The following is a 15,329-nucleotide window of genomic DNA, read 5'->3' as shown; positions in this document are numbered from 1 at the left end:
TGTCTTAAAATAAATTAACCATTGACACGTGTTCTAAAAAAAAAACCCTCTTTTTACCAATCTTAAATGAAGCCCTGTCTAGCTTCCTTAAGCAAACATATGCTTGTTTACATGCGACAGAGGGGGTATGATAAAAGAGAATTTATTCAATCTGCATATGCCCCCAAAATTACAAACAAAGAACATTTAAGAGTAACAGAAGCCATTTAAACAATTTTTTTTTGTTTTTGTTTGGGAATGACCAACACCTGACAGTGCTGGCCTTCCTGGCTCTGTGCTCAGGGATCACTCCTGGAGATGCTCAGGGGACCGTATGTGGTGGTGGGATTCAATTTTCTTTTTCTTTTTGGGTCACACTGGAGATGCTCAGGGATTACTCCTGGCGGTGCTCAGGGGACTATATGGGATGCTGGGGATTGAACCCCGGTTGGCCGCGTGCAAGGCAGATGCCCTCCCTGCTGTGCTATCGCTCCAGCCACAGGGGTTCAATTTTTCAATGACAACTTTCAAGATTACCTTTTATTTATGAAGTGATTTATCTAAAGTTTTTTTAACCTTTGAGTAATTACACCAATTAAATGAGTTTAATAAACAAATATTATCTCTTTCATGAGGATATTTTTCACAGTGACTTTTTATTAAAAGCAAAAAAATTATAGTATACATTTGAATTAATTGTATGAAGCTTGCACACACAATTATTTTGCTATAAAAGATTAAAAAACCTGTTTGAGGGGCCAGAGAAATAGAACAGTGGCCAGCAAGCTTGCCAGGCATCTTGCCAAACCAGAGCTGATCTCTGGCACCACATATGGTCCCAAGCTCGGAGTGATATCTGAGTGCAGAACCAGGAGTGACCCCTGAGTGCAGAGCCCTGAACACCACCAGGTGTGGCCCCAAAACAAACACAAAAAAATGCAAACAAACAAACAAACCCCGAAAAAGCCGAACCGAGTTTAAATCTGAAAAGGAAGACATAATAAATAACTACAGCAATTTACCAGAAAAATAACTCATACTGGAATGTTTTTATTCCATAATGACTGCTGTTTTTTTATTTCTTTAAAAATACTCTGAAGAACTTATTTTCACAAACAAGATAAAGTAACGACTTCACTAAACAATGACCTCACTAAGTGATGACTCAATACTGTATGTGATCGGCTTTCAATACAGAACCAAAATTACCTATAAACACTATAAAGTGTTTTAAGACAAGAATCAAAGTGTAGCGTTACTTTACGTTTTGCATACAGTGAACTCAAGAAAGTTTTGAGAATATTTTGTCTTAGGTTAGGGGGGGATATAACTCTATAGATGTTACAGTAGTGAGAAAATATCAGAGCAGAGAAAAGGTTTTGCCCAAAAGAGCAAATTATAGTCTGGAGAAGGAGTTCTAGAATTAACACAACCACTCATTTTAAAATTAATTAATTAAATAAAGGTTTGGACAAACAAATTCTTATGACACAGTTTAGATAAAGATATTTTTTTCCAATGGGCACTGGTGGATGGATGGGTATTTGAACATTGTATAATTGAAACCGAAAAATACAAAACATTTAAAAAATTAAAAAAAGATATTTTTTTCCCACTGACAAAACAATTAGGTGCATTTTGAATTTTCCTTCAATAAGATAAACAAAACTATTCACATGAGACCCCCTTAGTTTCTTGTACGTTTGATAATTTTAATTTTTTTCATCAAATTTTACTAAGATGCTTTCTGTTAATGGTGTATTATTTTTATATTATGGGAAATCAATAAATGTGACTTCGATTTGTAAAAAGAAAAACCACAGGTGACCTTGAAGTTCGAGAAATAATCTGCAAAGTCCCTTTGATTATTTCCTACGCGGTAGGCTAGAGACTGTTCTAATTGAATAGAAGTCAAGCCAACGACGAAAAAATACTGTATTAAAAAGGAGTGTCCTGAGAACTCTTGGATCGACAGAATCTTGGACTCATGCGCTGAGTGTGAAGGGCCCCCACCCCACCCCTCAGTAAGGCTGAAGGAAGCCCAAGCGAAGAACATGGGAATGAAGGAACATCAGGTGCCTTTCTAATTCCCAGGCGGCCTGCGAACAGCAAGACTTACACGGGGCTTGGGAGAAGGCGGCTTCGGCAGGTCTCTCTCCACATCTTCTGCCTGAAGACTAGGCAGGGAGTTCCTGCAGCTGGCCTCCTATGAGAGAAACACACAAGAAACTTAAAGACTAAAGAAGAGGATTCTAACTAGATATGATAATGGAGTGAAGGCTGAGCTGTAAGGAAAACCAGGTACTTCTGGGTTGGGGTGCTGTTGCTTTTCCCCCTTCTTTCTTTTGGGACTGTTAACAGGAAAATACTGAGTGGGTGAATCATCTGACTTCACACTGGAGTTTTCCTTTTCCAACCCAATACTGGGGTAGGACACTTCCCAGTGCTCTGGCTTGCAGGGGTTCTCTTTCTTCCTATCCAAGTCCTTTTTTTTATTTTTTATTTTATTTATTTATTTATTTATTTATTTATTTATTTTGTGCTATGCACAGGGGTTACTCCTGGCTCATGCACTCAGGAATTTCTCCTGGTGGTGCTTGGGGGACCATATGGGATGCTGGGAATCAAACCCGGGTCGGCCTTATGCAAGGAAAACACCCTACCCGCTGTGCTATCGCTCCAGCTTCTTAAAGTCCTTTTTTTAAATGAAAACATATTGCCTGGCATTTGTTATGGTTTCCAATTTCCAGGTGGAAAATTGACATTAAAAAAAAAAAAACGGGAATCGGAGCTGGAGAGAGAGGCCAGCAGACGGGCCTTGCACACAACCAAGCCAGGTTCAATCCCCAGCATTCCATAGGATCTCCCAAGTCTCCCCATGAGTGACCCCTGAGCACAGGAGTAATTTCTGCATACCAGGTACATTCCAAAAACAAAGAAAAAACCCACTGGGAACTGTATTTTTAAAAACAAGATGGTAATTCAGCTCTTCTTCCCTGCATTTCCATGGTAAACTATTCATCAAAGTTTAAGACATAAATGAAACTCAATAATGACCAGGGGATTCACCTGAATGGTGCTATCAACAATAAACTCAACTGTGAGGAATCAGGACAAAAGTCCTAAGGAGGGCCATTCACTGTTCTGTTGAGACAGTACCGAAACTCCCAGTCTGAGTGAGTAATATTAAGTAAGAAAATAGAACTGCGAACTATTGCCATGTTGACCAGGCATTTTTGGATTGAAGTTGCTTAGTAAAGAAGTAAGACTATAACAAGATGACTGACATGTCCTTATTTGCCAACTAACAACATGAAGGAAGATAAGAAGGCTATGCGGTAGGTGTAGATAATTGTCAGAAACCAGGAAACATCCCATCAACAGGACTATATTACTTAGAACCATACAAGCAGCATGTTCCTATGCTGGAAAATCGAACATTTAATTCTCCAAGATAACATCAACCAAAGAGAGTTATCAATTTCCCTCCACCCTAACATTTTACAAAATATTTTTCAAATGTATTCTGACTCTACAAATATTCCGTCATCTGAAATATTCCGTCATGCTTCAGATAGTTTGGCAAACCACTACTACACAGTGATCATTTCATACTAACGCCCTAAGTACTCACTTCAAACATTCTTAGACTTTTAGCCCTAAATTCTCTCTAAAATAGTACTTGAGAAGTAGTTATGCGCACAGCCATATGTGGCCCCATAACCAAAAATAAGAAAAATAAGAAAAAACTGTACTTGCAAAAGTAATAGCAGAAATGACAGAGGCAATATACAAAGAAATTGATAAACTTAATTACTTATGCAGGATAAACAAAAATAATAAGAAATTTGTTTTTAAAAAAATTAATTCTTAGTAGTCATTAACTTGGAAACGTTTCATTGGGGATAAATAGACATATTTCTGTTTCCAAACTGAGAGAGAAAAAGATAAAGGTTACAGACAACAAAGCTAATAAATAAAATTAAAAAAAACTGGTCCATAATCTTTATTCTTGCATCTCATAGCTTCACCCATCAATCCTACCACTCATATTCTCTACCCTATCAACTGGTTCACTTTAGAGCTAATAAATTATAAAATTCAAACACAAGGGGGCTGGAGTGATAGCACAGCGGGTAGGGCGTTTGCACGCGGCCGACCCGAGTTCAATTCCCAGCATCCCATAGGGTCCCCTGAGCACCGCCAGGAGTAATTCCTGAGTGCAGAGCCGGGAGTAACCCCTGTGCATCGCCAGGTGTGACCCAAAAAGAAAAAAAAATTCAAACACAAGTTTATTCTACAATATTACTAAATATGTTGTACTTTTAATCCTTAAGAGGAAGGCACAGTAATAGACTAAAATATCCCTAGAGAAAATAACCTTCAGTAACTAGTCCCTGAAATTTAGGGTATCAGATACTGATAAGCATTTATCCCCGATGAACAATGGGAGGACAGTGCTACAGTGCCACAGTGCCTGTCTGCCAGCCTTCAGAGATGGCAGTTATGACAGCCGTTCCTCTTCCAAGGACAACATAACCATATGCCAGAGAAGTGGAGTAATTGTCCAAGGTCGCACAGACCTCACAGATGGCTCTGCGTTAACCACACACCCTGAGTGCTCACCACCACGGGTGTACTACTTCTCATTTCACAAGAGCAATTCCTTAACCTGTAAAGCCACAGTATTTTAAAGCCTTTCCAAAGAGGTATCTTCCAGCTCTACCAGAGGAGAGTCGGCTGAGGGAGGGAGCCCTGAGTTTCAAGACCAGAGAGATGCTGGGATTGGGACCCACGCCCAGTTCCAAGACAGTTCAAGCATCTGTTCTCAGCTCTCTGGACAGTCCAGATTCAGAGGGGATCAAAGGTGTTTTCTGAGCTGCAGTGCAGCCAATACTCTCGGCTTCCTGTGGGTTCAGGTACAGCATTAAGCTCACATAAGGAGCTCAGTGGGTATTTCTGAGGTTCCCAGAGAAGCGTGTTCTGGGCCTCGCCTTCTCACCAGTTCCAGTACCTGCTTACAGGAAAAGTGAATGAACCATCCCTGCTTCTGACTCACCGGGAGCTGGACGAACTTGATCCATGACGTGGAGATGGTCCAAGTGCTTAACGGCATAAGCCACTGCCCAGCTGAACTACTTGGAGAATATAATTATCCCTAATCCGAAGACCCCTTTTAAGCTACCAGTCTATAAAAGCTCCTGTGTGATGAAAAGGGACCAAGCTGACTCCTGAGAGAAGTTAACAGGAATAGCTGACCTTAGTTTGCGACTGTTTACAAATGCCTGTAATTCTTCCTTCCTTAGACACAAACTAAAAGAGGCCTGATTTCTTCATTACTCTGCCTTTTCATTTTCCCTCTCTGAACTGGGGACTAGCAAGCACAGTCTGATAAGTATGTATTTCCCTGCAATACTCTGAAATCATTTCCCACAAACTTTTATCTGAAAATGCCACACACAACCATTACATTCTTTCTTCTTTTTGCTCATTTATTTATTTATTTATTTATTTTATTAGTGAGACACAATGAGGTACAGTTGTAGATTTACAAATTTTGTGCTTGGGTTTCAATTATACAATGATCAAATACCCATCCCTCCACCAGTGCCCATTTCCCACTACCACAGATCCCAGTATCCCTCTCACCCCCCATCCTCCCCAACCCACTCTGCCTCTGTGACAGGGCATTCCCCTTTGTTCTCTCTCTCATTTGGGTGTTGTGGTTTGCAAAAGAGGCATTGACTGGCAATCATGTTCGGTCTAATAGTCCACTTTCAGCATGTTTCTCCCATCCTGGGAGGATCCTCCCAACACCCTTTATTTGGTGCTCCCTTCTCTATCTGAGCTCCCTTTACCCCTAGCATGTGTGGTTGGCCTCCAAGCCATGGAGCAAACCTCCTGGTACTAATCTCGGCCATTCTTGGGTGTTAGTCTCCTATTTTGTTACTTTATGTTCCCCAGATGAATGCAATCTTTCTATGTCTATCCCTCTCTTTCTGACTCATTTGCTTATGATTTTAAATTCAGAGAGCAGAGGCAAAGTTCTGCAGAAGGACATTGAGCCGGAAGTCAAGAGATCTCGCTGCGCTTCCTGGTTGCCTAACTAACTCACTATAAAAAGTTGGGGCCAGAACCTCAACCTCTTAGACTCTCTTTGTTCAAAGACGACGTATGAAACGAAACAGGAGAAAAACTCCAAGCATCCTGCCTGGTTCTGGAATGTCGAATGCTGACATTCAGTGAACCGAGACCTCAAGAAGACACAGAAGTCAGGGAACATCTTTTTGTTAGGCCCAAGTTACTTGCATTTCTGGGAAAAACCTCAAGAATTCAACCAACAGCTTAATTAAGTCTTCACAGATTCTTTTAAAACATATTAAATGAGAGACACACAAGTGAGATACATGGAAATATGAGATGCAAATTTTTTATAGGGGCCACACATGACAGAGTTGGAGAGGTGATAATGATAACGCTTGGTCAGCAGTGTGGGTCCCTGAAGTGCTTGGGGCTACCAGGACCCCAGCAGATAGGGCCTTGGAGAGATGTGGTGCCAGAGATAGAACTTGGGTCTTCCCGCCAGCCAATTATCTGTCACTTTAGCCCTACTCCCAGCCCCTGAGACAAACTGTGAAGATAAAATGTTTGTGTTTGTAAAGAATGACTAAAATCAGACGTTTCCACAAAGACTTGAAGATATGGATGCTCAGAGAAGCATTCTTCAGGAGAGCCAAAACGTGGGGGGGGAATGAAATGTCTACCAAGTGGTAAACAGATAAACAAAAATATGACATGGTCAGAGAGCAGAGCTAATACCCAACTCTACCCTACTGTAGCACTGTCCTCCCGTTGTTCATCGATTTGCTCGAGCAGGCCCAGTAACGTCTCCATTGTGAGACTTGCTGTTGTGACTGTGTTTTGACATATTGAATATGTCACAAGGAGCTTGCCAGGCTTTGCTGTGCAGGCGAGATACTCTCAGTAGCTTGCCGGGCTCTCCAAGAGGGGCAAAAGAATCGAACTCGGGTCGGCCAGGTTGGCCGCGTGCAAGGCAAACGCCCTACCTGCTGTGCTATTGCTCCAGTCCAATACCCAACTATTCAAAACAAACAAACAAAAAAACAACCCAAAATGAAGCACTGGGGCTTGTTCAACTCTGAAACCATTACTCGAAGGGACAGGAATGCCACATGAGGTCTGAGACCCAAACACAGCTTCACGCATATGACGTGCTGTGGAGTTCCCTGGCTTACCAGGGTGGTCCTTGGCACCAGAGCCAGCTTGTGTGACTTAAACGCGCTGGGACAGCGGTAAAGAGAGGGAAGCGGGGAGAGAATAAACACAGCGCCTCTCATTGAAGCAGACTGATGGGGAGGGATGAGGGGGATACTGGTGGAGGGAATTGGGCCCTGGTGGAGTGATGGGTGCTGAAACACTGGACGCCTAAAGCCCAACCAAGAATACCTGCGGAATATTGTGGTGACTAAATAAAAAAAATACAATTAAAATGGATGAAGCAAACAAATCAATTTAAGTCTGATAGTAGCGCGATAGCACAGTGGTAGGGCGTTTGCCTTTCGCGCAGCCAGCCCGGCCGAGCTGGGTTCGATTCCTCTGCCCCTCTCGGAGAGTCTGGCAAGCTACCGAGAGTATCTCGCCCGCATGGCAAAGCCTGGCAAGCTACCCGTGACGTATTTAATAGGCCAAACGCAGTAACGACAAGTCTCAAAATGAAGACGTTACTGGGCGCGCTCGAGCAAATCGGTGAACAACGGGAGGACAGTAGATGAGTGGTTGTCAGGCTGGGAGGAGGGTGGTGAAATGGCTGACTGATTTGCTCTTACAGGATCTTTCGCGGTGGGGATGTGATAACTCGCTATGAGATTAGGTAATGATTATTGAGCCACTTTGTGAACATATTAAAAACCCATAAATGGGATAAACAGGTAAATTTTATGGTATTTGAAATATATGTTATGAAACCTGTTTTATATATGTTTCTCCCCACTAAAAGGCAATTTAAAGAAAATTCTCCTAGTCCTGCTTCAAAGGGAATAAAGCTGAGCTGATGGCAGAACAACCTCAGAAGAACATCTTGGGAAAAGTCTGAAGGGGTGATGGTTTGAATTTTTATGAAACTCTTTGTGGACATGAAAGTCGACTCGACAAATATTAACTGAGCCCTATTGTGAGCGACCGGACTGGGCAAGGGAGAGTGGAATCAAACAGAGTCCAGCATTGCTGGACACGCATGTTAGCACCGTGTCTACTTACTGGACACTCCAGGGTCTCAGCTGACAGCTCGTGCTAATGGTCTGTGCGACCGACTGCTTAAACCAGGACCTTGAAAACACTATTTAAACAGACAATGGGGGAAGGAAAAACACCTTGTTTATCACAGCGCGGTTGGCCTTCCTCTTCAGCTAAGAGGGCAGGAAAAGTAAGAGGCACTCAGAGGCCCCTCAGCCCAGCACCAAGCAGAAGCTGCCCTCCCCGGAAGCCACTCTGTGCCCCTGAGATGCTCTCTGAGCCCGGCCCTGCTCACTGTCCTTCAGGGCCCTTAGCAAAGGAACTGTGGTATTTACTGGGTTTCAGCTTTCTTGCTTCTAGCCTCTTGCTCCCTCCTCTGTGAGAGGTTGTGGTCAGTCATGGCCCTGAATCAATGCGCAGGTTCTGCAAGATGCTCTGACATAAAGAAGGTAACCATCACCTCCAGGATTGAATACCAGCCCTTCCAAAGCCTTCGTGGTCCTCTGTGTATTCCTTCTGACTTTGAGCCCCTCCTTGGTGGGGTGGGAGCCTGGGGATGGACGGTCATTGAGTCCAGGGGCTCTGGGCTGTAGTGAGCTGTCCACTGTAGCACTGTCCGCCCGTTGTTTATTAATTTGCTCGAGCGGGCAACAGTAACGTCTCCATTGTGAGACTTGCTGCAACTGTGTTTAGCATATTGAATACGCCATAGGGAGCTTGCCAGGCTCTGCCGTATGGGCAGGATACTCTCAGTAGCTTGCCGGGCTCTCTGAGAGGGGTGGAGGAATCAAACCTGGGTCGGCCACATGCAAGGCAAATGCCTACCACTGTGCTATCACTCCAGCCCAATTTAGTGGGCTAAGCCCACTAAATTCAGCACCCATACGGTGACCCTCCAGGAAGTGGAGAGGTGGGGCAGTGGGTAGGATGCCTGCCTTGCATGCAGCTGACCTGGGTTGGGTCCCCAGTACCGAATATGGCCCCCCAGCCCTCCAGGAGTGAGCTGAGTGCAGAGCCAGGAGTAAACCCTGAGCACTGTTGGGTGTAGTCCAAGAAACCAAACCAGACCCAAACCAAAAGAGAACAATACAGTGACCCTCCGGGAGCAGGGGACCAGCATGTCACCCAAGTATGGGCCCAGTTCTGAGCCAGAGCAGGTCAATTCCCTCCTTAACCCGCTAACATTTCACAACCCGCCATTCCTTTGTTAAAACCTTGAATCTCCTTCCTCAAGCTCAAGGATCGCCCCTCGTAAAGGAATGATCTTGGGTGAATTCAGTCACGGGCCTTTTTCTGGGCTGGGACCAGGGGGTTGAAGGAAAAGATGATGGACTCGGCTAAATTTATGTCACACTGATGACCAGAAACCAGGAAGAGAAATCCTGCTCTCCTTCTTCACACTTTACACTTCTTCAGTTACTTCACACTTTAATAACAACTCGACTTTCCTGTCTTTCCTCTCCTCCATTCCCTTCCCTTCCTTCTTCCCTTCTTGCATCCCTGGAAGAGAGAAGCAGAGCACCTGGCAGTTACACCCCGGTTTCCACCGTCCCATCTCTGTGCTCCCTCTAGCTACAAAGATCAGCCGGGACCTATCACCGGGTTCAACCAAGATCTTATCTCCATCACCTCCTCAAGGACTTTGCCCCGAGTTATATCTCCTTCCCTCCCCACGAGGTCACTCCCCACCCCGACATCACAAGAGTGCTCTGGAATGAACTGCTTCTGTTTGTTCTTAAAATACCCCCTTATCTCACTTCTTCAGTACCTGTCTTGCCGAAAGGCTTTCCTTAAGAGGAAACTCTTTGCAGGCAGCTTCCCCAACTCTCTACCCAGACAACCTCACGCCAGGCCCCCACAAATCTGATTTTTACTACCTCCCGGAAAGTGATGCAACACCCAGAGCTCAATCTCTGTCTCACTCAAGCTCAGAGCCACAGTGACCCAGGAACTCCTTGTCCTGTTAATTGCTCACGACATCACGGGTGGGAAAGAAAAGAAAATATTCGTAGCACACCTGACTTCACAGTCCCCGGGCTGCTGCTTGTTCTTTACATAATAACTTCATATATTGTCTAAAAACTGGCTTATATTCTATCCTCTGTTGAACAGAAATTGTTAAAGGCAAGTGCCTTACCCACTGGATTATCTCTCTAGTCCTGTTATTTACATGTGCTTTTTCTGACTTGAGTATGGATAATGAAATAATAGTCCTCTAATTCATGGAAAATGGGATCTGAGCATTTATCTCTACCGTCTTTAATTTCCTTGATTAATGGTCTATAATTTCAGGGTCAAAGAGTCACCTCTTCCAATTGTTTGTCCTGAGTAGTTTATTCTTTTTGTTGCTAATGGGAATGAGATGTTTTAATTTCCTTCCCATATTTTGTCTGTAGTAACAATACTGATTTTTCTCTCTTGCAAATTCAATTTGTTTATTAGTGCTAACAGCATTTTTTTCCTGGAATTTTAAGTTTTCTAAAGACAAAGTTATGTAATTTGCAAAGAGATCATTTTAGTTCTTCCTATCCAGCTTGAATGTCTTTTCTTTTTCTTATCTGAGTTGGGGCCAGTATTCTGCCCCCGCGCCTGGCTGTCCTCACCAGGGCCCCTTGGAGGGGGGAGGGTTGAGTTTCTCTTCCCTCCCCCCCCCCGGCCCCAAGCAGAGCCCCAGCAGCTGAGGACCTCCGGAGCCAGCCACGGCCATGCTGGGACCACTCTCCACATGTCCAGATGGGCTTCATGCATAAAAGAACTGGCAGAGGAACCCAGGCATGCAGGTCCCGGGGCTGAGGTCTCCAAGCCTACTCGGATTGGGACTGGGCCTTCTCCACCCAGACCCCCCATCTTCCAGTAGGTAGGCGTCACACCCACCAGCTGCTGCCAGCACCAGGTTGTTCCCATCAACGGCCAAGACGCAGAGACTATAAAACCCGGCTCCCAGAAGCATGCGGCCACATTCACGGCTGGGCGACATCTTGTTCTCTTATCTTTCCTTTGGAGAACCTGGCAGGCTATCAAAAGTATCCTGCCCACACGGCAGAGTCTGGCAAACTTCCCGTGTCGTACTCAATATGCCAAATGCCAGTAACAATGATGGGTCTCATTCTCCTAATTCTGAAAGAGCGTTGAAATGGCTCTTCTAAAATCTCTGGGCTAGGTAGAAGGAGACGTTACTGGTGCCTGCTCGAGACAATCGACGGACAACAGGATGATCGTGATCGTGATCTGAGTTGGGAATTCAATTATTACGCTAAATTGAAGTGAAAAGAGCTGGCACTGCTGCCCTCTGCCAGAATCTTAGAGGGAAGCTTTGTTTTTCCTGGTGATGCCACTGTCCTTAGGTGGCTAGGTAGCCCTAGGAATGGGAGAGATTATGAGAGTAAGAGGAAAGATGGGAGAGGCAAAAGGGAGCAACAAAATGCCCTGGAGTTCACACGGACTATTCAGCAGAGGAACACCAAGGCCATGCCAGGCACTCCAACAGGCCGGAGGAATTAAAGGTCTACATGTGTGAGCTAATTCCGGAGGCCCTCATAAAGACACAAGTGCGAATATGAAAGAGACTCTGCGAACATAAACGGATGATCCTTCCCAGCACCCTGCTTACTCTGACCTTGCAAATTAGTGACTTGCTCCACCTGCCTCACCAGAAGGGAAAGAAAAAAAAAAAATAAGACTAATTCTTTAAAAATTCCCTGTTTCTCGTTGTGTTCTTTTGTTGTAATGTCCACTAGCACCAGGACAATATTCAATTGCTGGGACAACCTCTAGTTTATTTATTTATTTTTTTATTTTTATTAGTGAGACACCATGAGGTACAGTTGCAGACTTACAAATTTTTGTGCTTGGGTGTCGATTATACAATGATCAAATACCCATCCCTCCACCAGTGCCCATTTTCCACCACCACTGATCCCAGTAACCCTCCCACCCCAACCTCTAGTTTTGACACATCAAATATGGTCAAAATCTTAGAACCCAGAAATCCCCACCCACTTGGGGAGGGACCAGAGCTGGGAACCCTGAAAGCACTGAAGTGAGGACCAGGGGCTGTTGGGGAAACCCCACTGGCAGGTTCAAGTGGCCCAGTGGCCCATGGCCCAGACTCTTCTTTCTTCTTTCTTCAGGTCAACCCCAACAGGTCGTGGCTTCCTTTCCTTTCTGAAATAAACACTTGCTTGAACCATCTCGTGTCCTCCCTGCAATCAATCCTTCTTGGGGAGGCACAGGAAGCAACTCCGACGATCCAGGCCCTGATGCTCTCTTATTTTCTTTCTCCACATTATTTAGGTGCTCTACAGAAAAGTTCTCTCGTGCACTGTGGTTTGTTCTAGACCAATTGGGTTGAGAGATATTGATTATACATGGACACTGAATTGTGCCAAGTGCTTTGTTTCTGCTTCTACTGGGATGACCATGCTTACATTTTTTTCTTTCTGATTTTATTTTAGGCACCACGGTTGACAATACTGATAATGGTAGGGTTTCATACATAACACAGCACCCATCACCAGATTGTCCTTTTATTCCATTAATATCGTATCTCACATCAATTCTGTCTGCTGAACCATTCTTGCATTCCAGCACCAAATTCCACAAGGTCACCATGCATTTTTTTTTCAGTATTTAGCTGAATTGGGTTTGCGGGTAGTCTGCTGATGATGTCTGCATTTATGTTTTCCCTAGGACTCTGCTGTGGTTTTCTTGTGCTGGTATCTTTGTCTGCCTTTAGTGTTGGAGTGGTATCAAGACAAGTTTGGAAATGTTCCCTCTTCTACTTATTGAAAGAACTTAAGAAAGAATAATCCGGGACCTAAGAGATAGTACAGTGGGTAGGGCACTTGCCTTGCACATGGCCAACACAGATTCAATGCCCAGTACTCTAGATGGTCCCCTGAGCCCCTTCAGAAGTGACCCCTGATGGCAGAGCCAGGCATAAATCCTAAGCACTGCCAGGTGTGGTCCAAAAACCAAATTAAAAAAAATTAATTCTTTAAAGCCATCCAGTCCTGGGCCTGGAGCAATAGCACAGCGGATAGGGCATTTGCCTTGCACGTGGTCGACCTGAGTTCGGTTCCCAGCATCCCATATAGTCCCCTGAGCAGGGCCAGGGGCAATTCCTGAGTGCAGAACCAGGAGTAACTCCTGTGCATTGCCAGGTGTGACCCCTCCCAAAAAAAGCAAAAAAAAAAAATTAAATAAATAAACCCATCTGGTCCTGGGGTTTTGTTAGTATTGAGAAGTATGTGATGTCGCTGTTGTCCCAAAATTTCGAACGGGATCGGACCACCGTCTCCTTCGTGCAAAATTCTACTTCACAGAGTGGGGAGAAAGGGCTGCAAAGTTCAAAAAGAGAACTCCCAGAACGACCACCAACTGGGAACTCTTTGGCACTATTGCGGCAACATGGGAAGATGCCATCCTTCTGGCAGCACTGAGAAGGATGAGAAAGGAGAGGCCGACAAAAATCTCAAGGCCAAACTAGGCTGCCACAACGAAGGAAGACAAAAACGATCGTCTATACTTTCAATGCACGTACGCTAGCATCAGATGCATCCATCGAGGACCTGATGGTACAAGCGTGAATGATCAAGTACGACATCATTGGTCTGACCGAGACAAGAAGGCACGAATCTCACCATGCCGTTTTCAACACTGGAGAAGAATTGTTCCTCGGAACATGCGATAAAAGAGGTGTCGGAGGTGTCGGTGTCCTTGTCAACACAAACTTGGCCAAGAGCATTGATTCATTCGAATGCCTAGCAACCCGAATCGGACGTTTACATTTGAATAGATGTGGCTCACTGCCTGCAGTTTCTATCTTTGTTGTCTACGCACCAACATCTCATTATGATGAAAGAGAAATCGAGAAGTTCTACATGGAGCTAGAGAAGTTCTATAAAGAAGACCACACCTTCTACAAGATCATTGTGGGTGATTTTAATGCCAAGATAGGACCGAGAAGATCAGCTGAAGAACTTCACATCGGGACCCATGGCCTAGAATGGAACGAACAGGGTGAGAGACTGTCTGAGTTCATCATGTCGACCAAGACCATCCATGGTAACTCACAGTTCCAGAAGGCAGAATCTAATCGATGGACATGGGAGTCTCCTGGTGGACAATTCCACAACGAAATAGACCACATCATATTCAATCGACGGTTTTGCCTGACTGATGTCGCTGTTGTCCCAAAATTTCGAACGGGATCGGACCACTGTCTCCTTCGTGCAAAATTCTACTTCACAGAGCAGGGAGAAAGGGCTGCAAAGTTCAAAAAGAGAACTCCCAAAACGACCACCAACTGGGAACTCTTTGGCACTATTGCGGCAACATGGGAAGATGCCACTGTTGACAACATTGATGAGGAATACGATCAACTGGTTCAGCACCTCCACGAATATGCGAGGAACGCCAAGAGAGAGATAGCCACAAAAAATCGCCTATCTTCGAAAACTCTTGAGCTAATTCGCCAGCGTGGTTTGGCGCATGCCTCAGGCAACTGCAAGCTAACGTCCGAGCTTGCAAAGCAGTGCAGAGATGCGATCAAGGAAGACCTCAAAGAGAGAAGAGCAGAAGTACTGGTAGATGCGGCAGAAGCCGGGAAAAGTATTCGTAACGCCTGCCTGTCCTTTGCCAACTACAAGACCAAGATGACTGCCCTCTGACGTCCTGATGGATCCATCACATCATCCAGAACGGCAATGGAGAAGATTATCCATGACTTCTACTCAAATCTCTTCGATAGCCATGTCCACTTGCTGACATACCAAATTCCACAGGATGGATATGCCATTCCCAACATTCTCCCTTCCAAAATCCGACACACTATTTCGTCGGTAAAGAAACAAACAGCACCCAGCCCAGACAAGGTCAGACCTGAACACCTGAAGAACCTGCCGTCAGTACTCATCAATACACTGGCTCGGCTCTTCACTCGCTACCTGTCTGAATGCAAGGTTCCGTCCCAATGGAAAACCAGCAGGACCGTACTACTGTTCAAGAAGGGAGACATCCATGACATTGGCAACTATCGCCCGATCTGCCTATTGTCTGTCATCTACAAGTTGTTCACTTGAGTCATCCTAAATAGG

At 44.7% G+C, this 15,329-nt stretch overlaps 1 protein-coding gene across 1 annotated transcript in view; it reads right to left on the bottom strand.

Annotated features, from left to right (window-relative positions):
- LOC130020537 (protein FAM13A-like) overlaps positions 1–15,329 on the bottom strand; it is a 152,491-nt gene that overhangs the window by 19,051 nt on the left and 118,111 nt on the right. Inside the window, exon 6 of the mRNA XM_056111134.1 lies at positions 2,099–2,185. Within this exon, the coding sequence (XP_055967109.1) occupies positions 2,099–2,185 (87 nt within the window). The remainder of the gene's footprint in view (positions 1–2,098; positions 2,186–15,329) is intronic.

The sequence above is a fragment of the Sorex fumeus genome, unplaced genomic scaffold (assembly GCF_029834395.1).
Source record: "Sorex fumeus unplaced genomic scaffold, SorFum_2.1 ptg000013l, whole genome shotgun sequence".
Lineage (NCBI taxonomy): Eukaryota > Metazoa > Chordata > Mammalia > Eulipotyphla > Soricidae > Sorex > Sorex fumeus.
The sequence above is the reverse complement of the archived record's forward strand: the minus strand, read 5'-3'. Positions and strand labels throughout refer to the sequence as shown.